Source organism: Bombina bombina, chromosome 6 (genome assembly GCF_027579735.1).
Source record: "Bombina bombina isolate aBomBom1 chromosome 6, aBomBom1.pri, whole genome shotgun sequence".
Taxonomy (NCBI): domain Eukaryota; kingdom Metazoa; phylum Chordata; class Amphibia; order Anura; family Bombinatoridae; genus Bombina; species Bombina bombina.
In genome coordinates, this window is record NC_069504.1 from 877513435 (window position 1) to 877528087 (window position 14653).

The following is a 14653-nucleotide window of genomic DNA, read 5'->3' on the forward strand; positions in this document are numbered from 1 at the left end:
GTAAGGACACAGAGGAGATCTGGGAGCCGCTGTGACACGCCGATGAACGGATCGTGACAGCATAAATTGAAAATATAACAATAAAATTATAAAAAGAATCTTTACAAGTAAATATAACAATATCAAGAAAATACTGAAAAGGAGGGCAACTCCATATTAATGCCCATGGTTTTGGAATGGGATGTTCAACAAGCTCATATAGATGTGATGGTCAGGTGTCCACATACTTGGGTCATATAGCGTTGATGTCTCCTTGAGGAATATAACTCTCCTTCTCTTGATTGATTCGCCTGAAGGGGAAAATAAGTCAGCAGAATAGTGTTATACTGTTTGGCAGTGTCAGGACATACCTGGGAGTTGTGCTATAAGTAAGTAGAATAGCGTTATACTCTTTGGAAGTGTCAGGACATACCTGGGAGTTGCGCTAAACCGGAGAGAAGACTGGCAGTGAAGATTCAGGGGTGTACTAAGCCAAAGGTTGTGAGAGCAGACTGTATCCGGGGCTGCACTAAAAGCCAATGGGTTACCTTGATTGAGAACGCATGGTGTGCTTTACTTGCTTTCATGCTGGGATTGGTTATGGAGAGAAGAGCTAAGCATAGGGGGAGGTGTTTAAAGGCCTCTGCTGACTTCCATCAAGTGCTTTATTATTCTGCTAGAAATCCTTGAGTTCTTGATATTGCTTTGTGTTCCTGGTCTTGATTCCTGCTTACGTCCTAGTTTTTTCTCCAAGTCTCACCCTTGTTATTTGATCACCCATGAATATGGATTATGGGCTATTCTTCTACTTGTTCCTTTTGCTGTTGTACCTGGTTTGGATGGATATACTATACTGATACTGAACTTTGGCCTGGTTTCTGACTTCTCTATTGAATACCCTATGTGTTCTGGCTCATTTCTGGTAAAGACAGCGGCTGGTTCCAGACTTAAAAAAAATGAAATCCCTTATTACCTTACAAGAAGATAATTGTGATCAGTTTCAGTGGATTCCTTTGAGCACAACATACTAGGGCCAGTTTGGGAGTAGTACTCTGCTGGGATTTGGGCATTGTCCAACTGAACTGTTTAAGAATATTCTACTTATTTTCCATTTGAGGTGAATCCATAAAGAGAAGGGTAGTTATATTCCTCAAGAAGACATGAGAATTTCACAGCGGGGTGACTTACTCATTTTTACAATGTTTTTATGCTGTTACTCTTATCCAACACAGTGTCCATTTTAGGACATTGTCAAATGTCGATAGTTACCTAGCAGATTGAGTGCATATTTCCACATGATTCTGAAACCCACTTTAATTTGCGACACCTTAATGGTCTTAGTCCCTGTTGCTGTCAGAGTCACTTGGCATTTCTGCTTTATCAAAAGGGGGAGGATTATTACCACCTCTGCAATGTGTTTTGTATACTTAAAATCGGTTCTAAGGGCAGTTTAAACAGCCACACCCTCGGTCTCATAAATTTGGCTATGTGTTTAATCATAGTTTGTGTCACTGCAGCCATGTGTTTGGTGTGATCCAACATGAGAACATATCATTAATCTTTACCCAGAGACCCTCATTACGGTGTCATGGTGTACGCCATTAAAGTAATTTTCAAATCACAACTTAAATGTAGTTTATTAAACACCAGGTAATATAGAGAGCAACTTCATTTGCGTTTTTTGCCGTTATTCTTTGCGGGCTTCTTCTTTCTGTTACAAGAGTGATCAGAGGCAGTCTCAGCAGGCTTGACAGGAGCGGGTATGGCGGTTGCCTGGCAAGGTTTCTGCTTAGTACTCTGCAGGACAGACTTGTAGATCAAGTGGAACAGGAATGTCATTATTGTACCTGCAATAAGTGAAATTGGAGTTAGAACACAATGTAATAATTACAGGATCCTGTGTGTGCTATTAGATGTAAAATGTGTGTATTTGTGTGTGCGTATATATATATTGTATTTAGGTGTATGTTTGTGTGTGTATGTGCATGTTTGTTTTTGTGTGTATGCATGTTTTTGCGTGTATGTATGTGTGTGTTTGTATGTATGTGTCTTTGTATATGTGTGTGTGTATTTAGGTGTATGTTTGTATGTATGTGCATGTGTGTATTTGTGTGTATGTATGTGTGTGTGTTTGTATGTATGTCTCTTTGTATGTATGTGTGTCTATGTGTGTGTTTGTATTTAGGTGTATGTTTGTGTGTGTATGTGCATGTGTGTATTTATGTGTGTGTGTGTATGTGTGTATGTGTGTGTTTGTATTTAGGTGTATGTTTGTGTGTGTATATGTATGTATGTATGTGTGAGTGTGTATGTATGTATGTGTTAGGGTGTGAGTATGTGTGTGTATCTGTATGCATGTGTGAGTGTATGTATGTGTTAGGGTGTGAGTATGTGTATGCATGTGTGTGTGTATGCATGTGTGTGTGTATGTATGTTTCTTTGTATGTGTGTGTATGTGTGTGAGTGTGGGATTAGTACATAACGTTCTCAGTGCTTGAGACTATGGGGCCGATTTATCATTATGCGGGTGCACATGATCCGCTGAAGCGGATCATGTCCGCTGCATATTGATAAGTGCCCAACAGCATATGCCTGTGTTGTCGGCATTTATCATTGCACAAGCATTTCTCATTAAATACTTGTGCAATGCCGCCCCCTGCACATTCGCGGCCAATCGGTAAATCTATCCCTATACTGCATGTTGTTACTATAAAGAAGACTGGATAATCTGTCTCTGATCTACAGAGGGAGGGAATGGTAAATGTTTCCTATGATTAGCTAAACACAAGAAATGTTATAACTATTTTAAAACAGTTACACCCTAGATTACGAGTTTTGCGTTAGAGGCTGTGCGGTGCTAACGAGCAGTTTTCCCTCACTGCTCACTTACCTACAGCGCTGGTATTGCGAGTTTTCAGAAACCCGTCATTAAAAGACAAGAAGTGAGCGTTGAGCAAAATTTCGCTCATTACCGCACTCCAATACCAGCGCTGCTTAAGTCAGCGGTAAGCTGGTGTAACGTGCTCGTGCACGATTTCCCCATAGGAATCAACGGGGAGAGCCGGCTGAAAAAAAGTCTAACACCTGCAAAAAAGCAGCGTACAACTCCTTAATGCAGCCCCATTGATTCCTATGGGGAAATAAAAGTTATGTCTACACCTAACACCCTAACATGAACCCCAAGTCTAAACACCCCTAATCTTACACTTATTAACCCCTAATCTGACGACACCTACATTATTCTTATTATCCCCTAATCTGCCGCTCCGGACACCGCCGCCACCTACATTATACTTATGAACACCTAATCTGGTGCCCCCAACATCGCCGACACCTGCATACTATTTATTAACCTCTAATCTGCCTTCCCCAATATCGCCGACACCTACATTATATTATTAACCCCTAATCTGCCGCTCCGGACACCGCCGCCACCTACATTATGCTTATGAACCCCTAATCTGCTGCCCCCAACATAGCCGTCACCTACATTATATTTATTAACCCCTAATCTGCCACCCCCAATGTCGCCGCTACCTACCTACACTTATTAACCCCTAATCTGCCACCCTCAACGTCGCCGCCACTATAATAAACATATTAACCCCTAAAACGCCACACTCCCGCCTCGAAAACATTAGTTAAATATTATTAACCCCTAATCTGCCGTCCCTAACATCGCCGCCACCTACCTACATTTATTAACCCCTAATCTGCCGCCCCCAACGTCGCCGACACTATATTAAAGTTATTAACCCCTAAACCTAAGTCTAACCCTAAACCTAACACCCCCTAACTTAAATATAATTTAAATAAATCTAAATAAATATACCTATCATTAACTAAATTATTCCTATTTAAAACTAAATACTTACCTATAAAATAAACCCTAAGCTAGCTACAATATAACTAATAGTTACATTGTAGCCAGTTTAGGATTTATTTTAACTAGGTAGAATAGTTATTAAATAGTTATTAACTATTTAATAACTACCTATTTAAAATAAATACAAATTTACCTGTAAAATAAAACATAACCTAAGTTACACTAACACCTAACACTACACTACAATTAAATAAATTCCCTACATTAAATACAATTAGCTAAATTAAATTAAATTAGCTAAAGTACAAAAAAACCCACTAAATTACAGAAAATAAAAAACAAATTACAGATCTTTAAACTAATTACACCTAATCTAATAGCACTATCAAAATAAAAAAGCCCCCCAAAATAAAAAAAAACCTAGGCTAAACTAAACTATCAATAGCCCTTAAAAGGGTCTTTTGCGGGGCATTGCCCCAAAGTAATCAGCTCTTTTACCTGAAAAAAATAATATAAACAACCCCCCCAACAGTAAAACCCACCACCCACACAAACAACCCCCCAAATAAAATACTATCTAAAAAAAACCTAAGCTCCCCATTACCCTGAAAAGGGCATTTGGATGGGCATTGCCCTTAAAAAGGGCAGCTAGCTCTTTTGCCGCCCAAACCCTTATCTAAAAAATATAACCCACCCAATACACCCTTAAAAAAACCTAACACTAAGCCCCTGAAGATCGACTTACCGGGAGACGTCTTCATCCAAGCCGGGCGAAGTGGTCCTCCAGACGGGCAGAAGTCTTCATCCAAGCCAGGCGAAGTGATCCCTCCAGAACGGGCAGAAGTCTTCATCCAGACGGCATCTTCTATCTTCATCCATCTGGCGTGGAGCGGGTCCATCTTTAAGACATCCGACGCGGAGCATCCTCTTCATCCGACGACTAAAACAGAATGAAGGTACCTTTAAGTGACGTCATCCAAGATGGCGTCCCTTAGATTCCAATTGGCTGATAGAATTCTATCAGCCAATTGGAATTAAGGTAGAAAAAATCCTATTGACTGATGTAATCAGCCAATAGGATTGAAGTTCAATCCTATTGGCTGATCCAATCAGCCAATAGGATTGAGCATTGCATTCTATGGCTGTTCCAATCAGCCAATAGAATGCAAGCTCAATCCTATTGGCTGATTGCATAGAATTCTATCAGCCAATCAGAATCTAAGGGACGCTATCTTGGATGACGTCACTTAAGGTACCCTTCATTCTGTTTTAGTTGTCAGATGAAGAGTATGCTCCGTAAATTGTTTTGCGGTAGGGCCAAAGAAGTATGCGGTGCCCCTAAACCTGCCAGACTCGTAATACCAGCGGGCGTAAAAAAGCAGCGTTAGGACCTGTTAATGCTGCTTTTTTACCCTAACGCACAACTCGTAATCTAGCCGTTAGTTTATTATAGCTATATGCTGTATTAAAATATCATAATAGATCATTGTATCTTTTATTTGTATAAAACAAACAGATTGTGCCACACTATACAATCAAATAATACTTTAAATGGGTCATAATATGTTTAATCAGATAAACTACATTCTGCACAGTTAGGGAGGGGTCATGAACAAACTAAGGTGCTGATAGATTAATTATGAGGTTCCTATAGTGATCCTCAGGAAACTGTAATGGCTTTTTACAGAACCAAGTCATTCCAAATTCTGTAGAAGGCAGACTTAAAAAATAAAGGTCAGTGTGCAAATGCTTTAAAGATGAATCAAATAACTTTGACCTTGGGTTCAGTACAAAAAGTCCAGATGTCGAATTTCCATTGAATTCATCTCTAAATGTTATCAGTATAAGGAAACAAATGATAGATTATGAGTACATTTGTAACAATTCTGAACAAATGTGTGACCCATGGAGGCAAATTTACATCAGACTGGTATTTGATTTTAAGAACTTATTAGATTGCTTTATTTTTAAATAAATGGCCCTTATTTCCTCTTGTTGAAGGAGCAACAATGCACTACTGGGAGATATCTGAATACATCTGGTGAGCCCATAGTAAGAGTTATATATGTTGAGCCACCAATCAGCAGCTAGCTCCCAGTAGTGCATTGTTGATCGTAAGCCTATCTAGGTATGCATTCAACAAAGGATACAAACAGAATGAAGCAAATTAGATAAATGAAGTAAATTGCAAAGTTATTTAAAATTGTATGCTATTTCTGAATAATGAAGAGAAAAAAATGGGTTTCACATCCTTTTAACCATATAATGAGACTCATGCAATCAGACGTAGTGCTTTGCTGCTCCAGATAAAACCAAAAACTAGGGTCAGCATACATTTATATGTATGCTCCAATCACAGGCTTTGTTTTAAAGTGGAGCAGCACAGGAACTGACCAGTTGCACAACTTAGTAATAGAGCATTTTAATTTATATATATATATATATATATATATATATATATATATATATAATATATATATATCTATATATATATATATATATATATATATATATAGTATTACTTACAGATAAATTCATTTCTTTTATGGAGGTGAGAGTCCATGAATCATTACAATTTGGATTCAACTCCTAGTCACTAGGGGCAGAAGTTGAATACCAGGTGTAATGGCTAGTGAACGCTCACCGCCTTATGAAAGAAAATTTGAATTGCATGAATCATTCATCATAAAAAAAAAAATCTTCCATTTAGTCCGATAATTCATGCATCTATTCACCTACAGGGAACATCTTCAGAACAGTAGAGGAGCAAATGGGCAGCAGCTTGAATAAGAAGTAGTGCTTGGGCTACTGCAACAAGACAGCAGCAGTAACACAAAAAGATTTCTTTCCTAAGATATGGTGAGTCCACAGCTTGAGTAATTACTGTTGGGAATATTACTCCTGGCCAGCAGGAGGAGGCAAAGAGCACCACAGTTAAACTGCTAAGTATCACTCCTTACCCACAACCCTCAGTCATTCTCTTTGCCTTCGCAAAGCAAGTTTTGGGATATAGCCGTATTCCACGTCATTCCTTGCAGTCACATTCCCGGCTTTACTTCATAACGTTTCTGAGGAAAAAATAGTTTTTCTCCATTTCTGGGTTATCCGGTCTTAATTGGTAGCGGTAAGGCACCTCAGTAATTGAGGTGTGGGGTTGCCTGAGGGGTATTTTAGAAGTTTATTGATGTTTATTAAATGTTTTTTTCTTAACTTTTCTCACATAATTTTTAGCTGAGGATTGATCATATTTTGGGATAAAATTTAAAGTGTATTTTTTTCCTTAGCTTATTTTAATTGAATATTAAAATCTTCGAAACTTATCTGTACTAGTTTATTTACTGTTTCACAACATGTCTGATATGGAGCAAGAGCCTGCTCTGATGAATTCATGCTTATTATGTTTAGATGCACAAATTGCAGCTCCTATGCAATTTTGTTCTTCATGTGTCAAGAAAACCATTGCTAAATAAAGCGATCAATTTTTTGAGCCTAATGTCTCTCAGTAAGATGCTGTTAAAATAATACCTCTCCTGCTACGTCCCAAGCCTCAATGGCGTCACATGCAGTGCCCTGCGGTTCCTCTATAACTCCTAGTGGAGTTTATTTAAAAGTAGAAATTTCTGCCCAGTTATCTTCAGCGGCATCTGCGGCATTAGCTGCCATTCCAGATTACAGGGAAAACACAAGAAGGAAATCTAGAAATTCAGAAAGTAAGGTACCTGTCTCAGTTCTGCTTCCCAAGTTGCCCTTTCTCATAAGTCTGATGAGAAAGATACATCGGACTTTCTTTCTGAGGTGTAATCTCAGATTCAGACAGTATAATTCCTTCTTCTGAGACTGAGGTGGTATCCTTCAGATTTAAGCTTGAACACCTTCATGTATTGTTAAAGGAGGTTTTACCCCTTTGTCCCCTCTGATTCCCCTGTCGTTGTCACTCCTAAGAAATCTAGCAAACTTAATAGTTTCTTTGATGAACCTTCCACTTCGGAGGTTTTTCCTGTGCCGGACCGTGCTAGGGAGTTTATCTCACAGGAATGGGAGAAACCAGGGGTGTCTTTTTCCCCATCTCCCATTTTTAAGAAAATGTTTCCTGTCGAGAACTCCATTAAAGACCCTTGGTATACTGTACCCAAACTTGAAGGGGCCATTTCCACTCTGGCTAAGAGAACCACTATTTCTATTCAGGATAGCTGCTCTTTTAAGGATCCAAAGGACAAGAAGCTGGAGGCTTATTTAAAAAAGATTTCTGTTCATCAAGGTCTCCAATGGCAACCTGCCTTCTTCTTCCAAACAGGAACAATCAATCGCCTAGATTTAGAGTTCTGTGGCCAAAGGGGTGCGTTAGCTACGCGTGCTTTCCCCCCCCCCCCCCGCACCTTTTAAATACTGCTGGTATTTAGAGTTAACAGAAGGGCTGCGTTAGGCTCCAAAAAGGGAGCATAGAGCACAATTTACCGCCACTTCAACTCTAAATACCAGTGGTGCTTACGGACGCGGCCAGCTTCAATAACGTGCTCGTGCACGATTCCCCCATAGGAAACAATGGGGCAGTTTGAGCTGAAAAAAACCCTAACACCTGCAAAAAAGCAGCGTTCAGCTCCTAACGCATCCCCATTGTTTCCTATGGGGAAACACTTCCTATGTCTGCACCTAACACCCTAACATGAACCCCGAGTCTAAACACCCCTAACCTTGCACTTAATAACTCCTAATATGCCGACCCCACTATCGCTGACCCCTGCATATTATTTTTAACCCCTAATCTACACCGCCGCAACCTACGTTATCCCTATGTACCCCTAATCTGCTGCCCCTAACACCGCCGACCCCTATATTATATTTATTAACCCCTAATCTGCTGCCCCCAACGTCACCGCCACCTACCTACAATTATTAACCCCTAATCGGCCGACCGGACCTCACCGCTACTCTAATAAATGTATTAACCCCTAAAGCTAAGTCCAACCCTAACCCTAACACCCCCCTAAATTAAATATAATTTTAATCTAACAAAATAAAATAAATCTTATTAAATAAATTATTCCTATTTAAAGCTAAATACTTACCTGTAAAATAAACCCTAATATAGCTACAATATAAATAATAATTATATTGTAGCTATTTTAGGATTAATATTTATTTTACAGGCAACTTTGTATTTATTTTAACCAGGTACAATAGCTATTAAATAGTTAATAACTATTTAATAGTTACCTAGTTAAAATAATTACAAAATTACCTGTAAAATAAATCCTAACCTAAGTTACAATTAAACCTAACACTACACTATCAATAAATAAATTAAATAAACTACCTACAATTATCTACAATTATATCAACTAAACTAAATTATAAAAACAAACAAACACTAAATTACAAAAAAACACTAAATTACAAAAAATAAAAAAAAGATTACATGAATTTTAAACTAATTACACCTACTCTAAGCCCCCTAAAAAAATAACAAAGCCCCCCAAAATAAAAAAAATGCCCTACCCTATTCTAAAATTAAAATTCTAAAGCTCTTTTACCTTACCAGCCCTTAAAAGGGCCTTTTGCGGGGCATGCCCCAAAGAAAACAGCTCTTTTGCCTGTAAAAAAAAACATACAATACCCCCCCCAACATTACAACCCACCACCCACATACCCCTAATCTAACCCAAACCCCCCTTAAATAAACCAAACACTAAGCCCCTGAAGATCTCCCTACCTTGTCTTCACCACGCCGGGTATCACCGATCCGTCCAGAAGAGGGTCCGAAGTCTTCATTTTATCCGGCAAGAAGAGCTCCTCCAGAGGGTCCAAAGTCTTCCTCCTATCCGGGCAGAAGAGGTCATCTGGACCGGCAGACATCTTCATCCAGGCGGCATCTTCTATCTTCTTCCATCCGGCGCGGAGCGGGACCATCTTCAAGCAGCCGATGCGGAGCCATCCTTCTTCACCGACGGACTAACGACGAATGAAGGTTCCTTTAAGGGACGTCATCCAAGATGGATTCTATCAGCCAATCGGAATTAAGGTAGGAAAAATCTGATTGGCTGATTGAATCAGCCAATCAGATTCAAGTTCAATCCAATTGGCTGATCCAATCAGCCAATCAGATTGAGCTCGCATTCTATTGGCTGTTCCAATCAGCCAATAGAATGCGAGCTCAATCTGATGGGCTGATTGGATCAGCCAATCCGATTGAACTTGAATCTGATTGGCTGATTCAATCAGCCAATCAGATTTTTCCTACCATAATTCCGATTGGCTGATAGAAACCTATCAGCCAATCGGAATTTGAGGGACGCCATCTTGGATGACGTCCCTTAAAGGAACCTTAATTCGTCGTTAGTCCGCCGGTGAAGAAGGATGGCTCCGCGTCGGCTGCTTGAAGATGGTCCCGCTCCGCGCCAGATGGAAGAAGATAGAAGATGCCGCCTGGATGAAGATGTCTGCCGGTCCGGATGTCCTCTTCTGCCCGGATAGGAGGAAGACTTTGGACCCTCTGGAGGAGCTCTTCTTGCCGGATAGGATGAAGACTTCGGACCCTCTTCTGGATGGATCGGTGATACCCGGCGTGGTGAAGACAAGGTAGGGAGATCTTCAGGGGCTTAGTGTTAGGTTTATTTAAGGGGGGTTTGGGTTAGATTAGGGGTATGTGGGTGGTGGGTTGTAATGTTGGGGGAGGGGTATTGTATGTTTTTTTTACAGGCAAAAGAGCTGTTTTCTTTGGAGCATGCCCCGCAAAAGGCCCTTTTAAGGGCTGGTAAGGTAAAAGAGCTTTACATTTTTAATTTTAGAATAGGGTAGGGCATTTTTTTTATTTTGGGGGGCTTTGTTATTTTTTTAGGGGGCTTAGAGTAGGTGTAATTAGTTTAATCTTTTTTTATTTTTTGTAATTTAGTGTTTGTTTTTTTTGTAATTTAGTGTTTGTTTTTGTAATTTAGTTTAGTTGATATAATTGTAGATAATTGTAGGTAGTTTATTTAATTTATTTATTGATAGAGTAGTGTTAGGTTTAATTGTAACTTAGGTTAGGATTTATTTTACAGGTAATTTTGTAATTATTTTAACTAGGTAACTATTAAATAGTTATTAACTATTTAATAGTTATTGTACCTGGTTAAAATAAATACAAAGTTGCCTGTAAAATAAATATTAATCCTAAAATAGCTACAATATAATTATTATTTATATTGTAGCTATATTAGGGTTTATTTTACAGGTAAGTATTTAGCTTTAAATAGGAATAATTTATTTAATAAGATTTATTTTATTTCGTTAGATTAAAATTATATTTAACTTAGGGGGGTGTTAGGGTTAGACTTAGCTTTAGGGGTTAATACATATATTAGAGTAGCGGCGAGGTCCGGTCGGCAGATTAAGGGTTAATACTTGAAGTTAGGTGTCGGCGATGTTAGGGAGGGCAGATTAGGGGTTAATACTATTTATTATAGGGTTTTTGAGGCGGCAGTGAGGCAGATTAGGGGTTAATAACTTTATTATAGTAGCGGTAGGTAGGTAGCGGCGACGTTGGGGGGGCAGATTAGGGGTTAATAAATATTATGTAGGGGTCGGCGATGTTAGGGGTGGCGGCAGTTTGCGGTCTGCAGATTAGGGGTTAAAAAAATTAAATAGAGTGGCGGCGATGTGGGGGGGGCCTCGGTTTAGGGGTACATAGGTAGTTTATGGGTGTTAGTGTACTTTAGAGCACAGTAGTTAAGAGCTTTATGAACCGGCGTTAGCCCAGAAAGCTCTTAACTCCTGGCTTTTCTCTGCGGCTGGAGTCTTGTCGTTAGATTTCTAACGCTCACTTCAGCCAAGACTCTAAATACCAGCGTTAGAAAGATCCCATTGAAAAGATAGGATATGCAATTGGCGTAGGGGGATCTGCGGTATGGAAAAGTCGCGGCTGGAAAGTGAGCGTTAGACCCTTTCATGACTGACTCTAAATACCAGCGGGCGGTAAAAACCAGCGTTAGGACCCCCTAATGCAGAACTCTAAATCTAGGCGCAAGTCTTCTTGGAAACCCAATCAGTCTTGAAACAAGGGGAAACAATCAAAGAAACCCGCAGCTGGTTCCAAATCAGCATGAAGGGTTTTCCCGCGATCGGATCAGGTGGGGGACAGACTTTCTCAGTTCCCTCAAGCCTGGATACGAGATGTCCCAGATCCCTGGACTGTGGACATAGTATCCCAGGGTTACAAAGTGGAATTCAAGACTTTTCCTCCCAGAGGCAGATTCCTTCTCTCAAGATTATCTGCAGACCAGAGACCAGATAAAGAGAGAGGCGTTCTTTAAATGTATACAAAATGTTTCCTCCCTGGGAGTGATAGTTCCAGTTCCAGTGCAGGAACAGGGTCTCGGGTTCTCCTCCAACCTATTTGTGGTTCCCAAAAAAGAGGGAACTTTCCGTCCCATTCTAGACTTGAAGTGTCTAAACAAGTTTCTCACAGTTCCATCCTTCAAGATTGAGACTATACGCTCCATTCTTCTTTTAGTACAAGAGGGTCAGTTCATGACAACCATAGACCTAAAGGATGGGTATCTTCATGTTCCTATTCACAGGGACCATCACAGATTCATGAGATTTGCCTTTCTGGACAAACATTTCCAGTTTGTGGCCCTTCCATTTGCGGCTCCCAGTGACCTGTTCTCATGGAATTGCTGTGGGACCCTTTTCTTCGTTCCCACGGATGGAATGTAAATCTGGAAAAAAGGACCATAATAGATTCTCCATTGATTTTTCTGACAGAGGTCAGGAAAAAAACAATCATTTCCTCTTGCCTCTCTCTTCAGGCTAGTGCTCATCCTTCAGTGGTTCAATGTATGGAGGTAATCGGTCTGATGGTGGCTTCCATGGACATCATTCCTTTTGCTCGATTCCATTTGAGAGCTCTCCAGTTGTGCATGCTCAGACAATGGAATGGCGACTATGCATATATATCTCAGAGAGTAGAGTTAGATCAGTCGTCAAGAGATTCTCTCCCATGGTGGATTGCTCAGGAACATCTGTCTCAGGGCACATGCTTTTGGAGACCTTCCTGGGTGAGCGTGACCACGGACACCAGCCTGCTGGGCTTGGGAGCAGTCTGGAACTCGTTAAAATCTCAGGGCCTTTGGACACAGGAGGAGTCTGCTCTTCCCATCAACATCTTGGAGTTGAGGGCGATTTACAATGCTTTATTGCTTGGCCTCAGTTGTACTCAGCCCAGTTTATCAGGTTCCAGTCAAACAACATAACATCTTTAGCTTACATCAATCACCAGGTAGGAACTCAGAGTTCCTTAGCCATGAAGGAGGTTACTCGGATTCTTCAGTGAGCAGAGGCCCACAATTGCTGTCTATCTGCCATCCGAATTCCAGGAGTATACAACTGGGAAGCGGATTTTCTGAGCAGACAGACTTTTTATCCCGGGGAGTGGGAACTCCATCCGGAGGTGTTTTCCCGCTTAGTCCTCAAATGGGGGTGCCAGAGTTAGATCTGATGGCGTCCCGTCAGAACGCCAAGCTTCCAAGGTACAGTTCAAGGTCAAGAAATCTGCAGCCCTTTCTGATAGATGCTGTGGCGGTTCCGTCGGTTTTCAGGTTAGCATACCTGTTTCCTCCGTTTGTTCTCCTTCCACGAGTCATTGCTCGTATTAAACTGGAAAGGGCATCAGTGATTCTAATAGCCCCTGCGTGGCCTCGCAGGATCTGGTTTACAGACCTAGTGGAGATGTCATCTCTCCCACTTTGTAGACTACCTCTCTGTGTCCTAATCCTTCTTCTTCCAAAACATTAGTTACACAATTTGGATGTTGTACGTGCTCTTAAATTCTACTTACAGGCGACTAAGTATTTTCCCCAGTACTCTGCCCTCTTTGTCTGTTTCTCTGGGAAACATAAAGGTTAGAAAGGTACTGCTACTACTCTTTCTTTTTGGTTACGAAGTATAATTCGTTTGGCATATGAGACTGCTGGACAGCAGCCTCCTGAGAGAATTACGGCTCATTCCACAAGAGCTGTTTCCTCTTCTTGGGCTTTTAAAAATGAAGCTTCTGTGGAACAAATTTGAAAGGCTGCAACTTGGTCTTCTCTACATATTTTTTCCAAATTTTACAAATGTGATATTTGTGCCTCGGCTGAGGCTTCTTTTGGGAGAAAGGTTCTTCAAGTGGTGGTGCCTTCTGTTTAGGACTGCCTGTCTTGTCCCTCCCTATTTATCCATGTCCTCTAGCTTGGGTATTGGTTCCCAACAGTAATTACTCAAGCCGTGGACTCACTATATCTTAGGAAAGAAAAACAAAATGTATGCTTCCCTGCTAAATTTATACTTGGAAACGAGAGAAATCTCAATGTATCCTTCCTGGTAAAATATTTTATAAATAAATAAATAAATAAATTTATTTCCGGATATATTGAGTCCACGGCCCCACCCTTTATTTTAAGACAGTTGTTCTTTTGACTATAACCTCAGGCACCTCTACACCTTGTGTTACTCATTTTTCACCATTTCCCTTTGGTCGAATAACTGGGGGTTGTGGGTAAGGGAGTTATACTTTGCCTCCTCCTGCTGGCCAGGAGTGATATTCCCAACAGTAATTACTCAAGCCGTGGACTCACCATATCCGGAAATAAATAAATTTATAAGGTAAGCATAATTATTTTTTTTTTTAAATAATTATGGGGTCAGGATTGGCCAAGAACAAAAGTGAAGCTTATAATCTTATTGGCTGAAACAGAAATTAAGCAACTGAAAAATACATTGCTAAATCATTATTTAATAGTGAAATCTGAAGTTTTTCTCATCTGCGGAAAAGCCTTCCTTGCCTTTTGTGTTCATCATTTTTCTGACTAATGCAAAATAAATTAGAAATTA

General features: G+C 40.2%; 1 protein-coding gene across 1 annotated transcript in view; it reads right to left on the bottom strand.

Annotated features, from left to right (window-relative positions):
* Window positions 1-232: 232 nt before the first annotated feature.
* ZMYND15 (zinc finger MYND-type containing 15) overlaps window positions 233-14653 on the bottom strand; it is a 167072-nt gene continuing 152651 nt past the window's right edge. Inside the window, exons 14-15 of the mRNA XM_053719566.1 lie at window positions 1776-1826; window positions 233-290 (exon numbers count right to left, since the gene is read on the bottom strand). Of these exons, the coding sequence (XP_053575541.1) occupies window positions 233-290; window positions 1776-1826 (109 nt within the window). The remainder of the gene's footprint in view (window positions 291-1775; window positions 1827-14653) is intronic.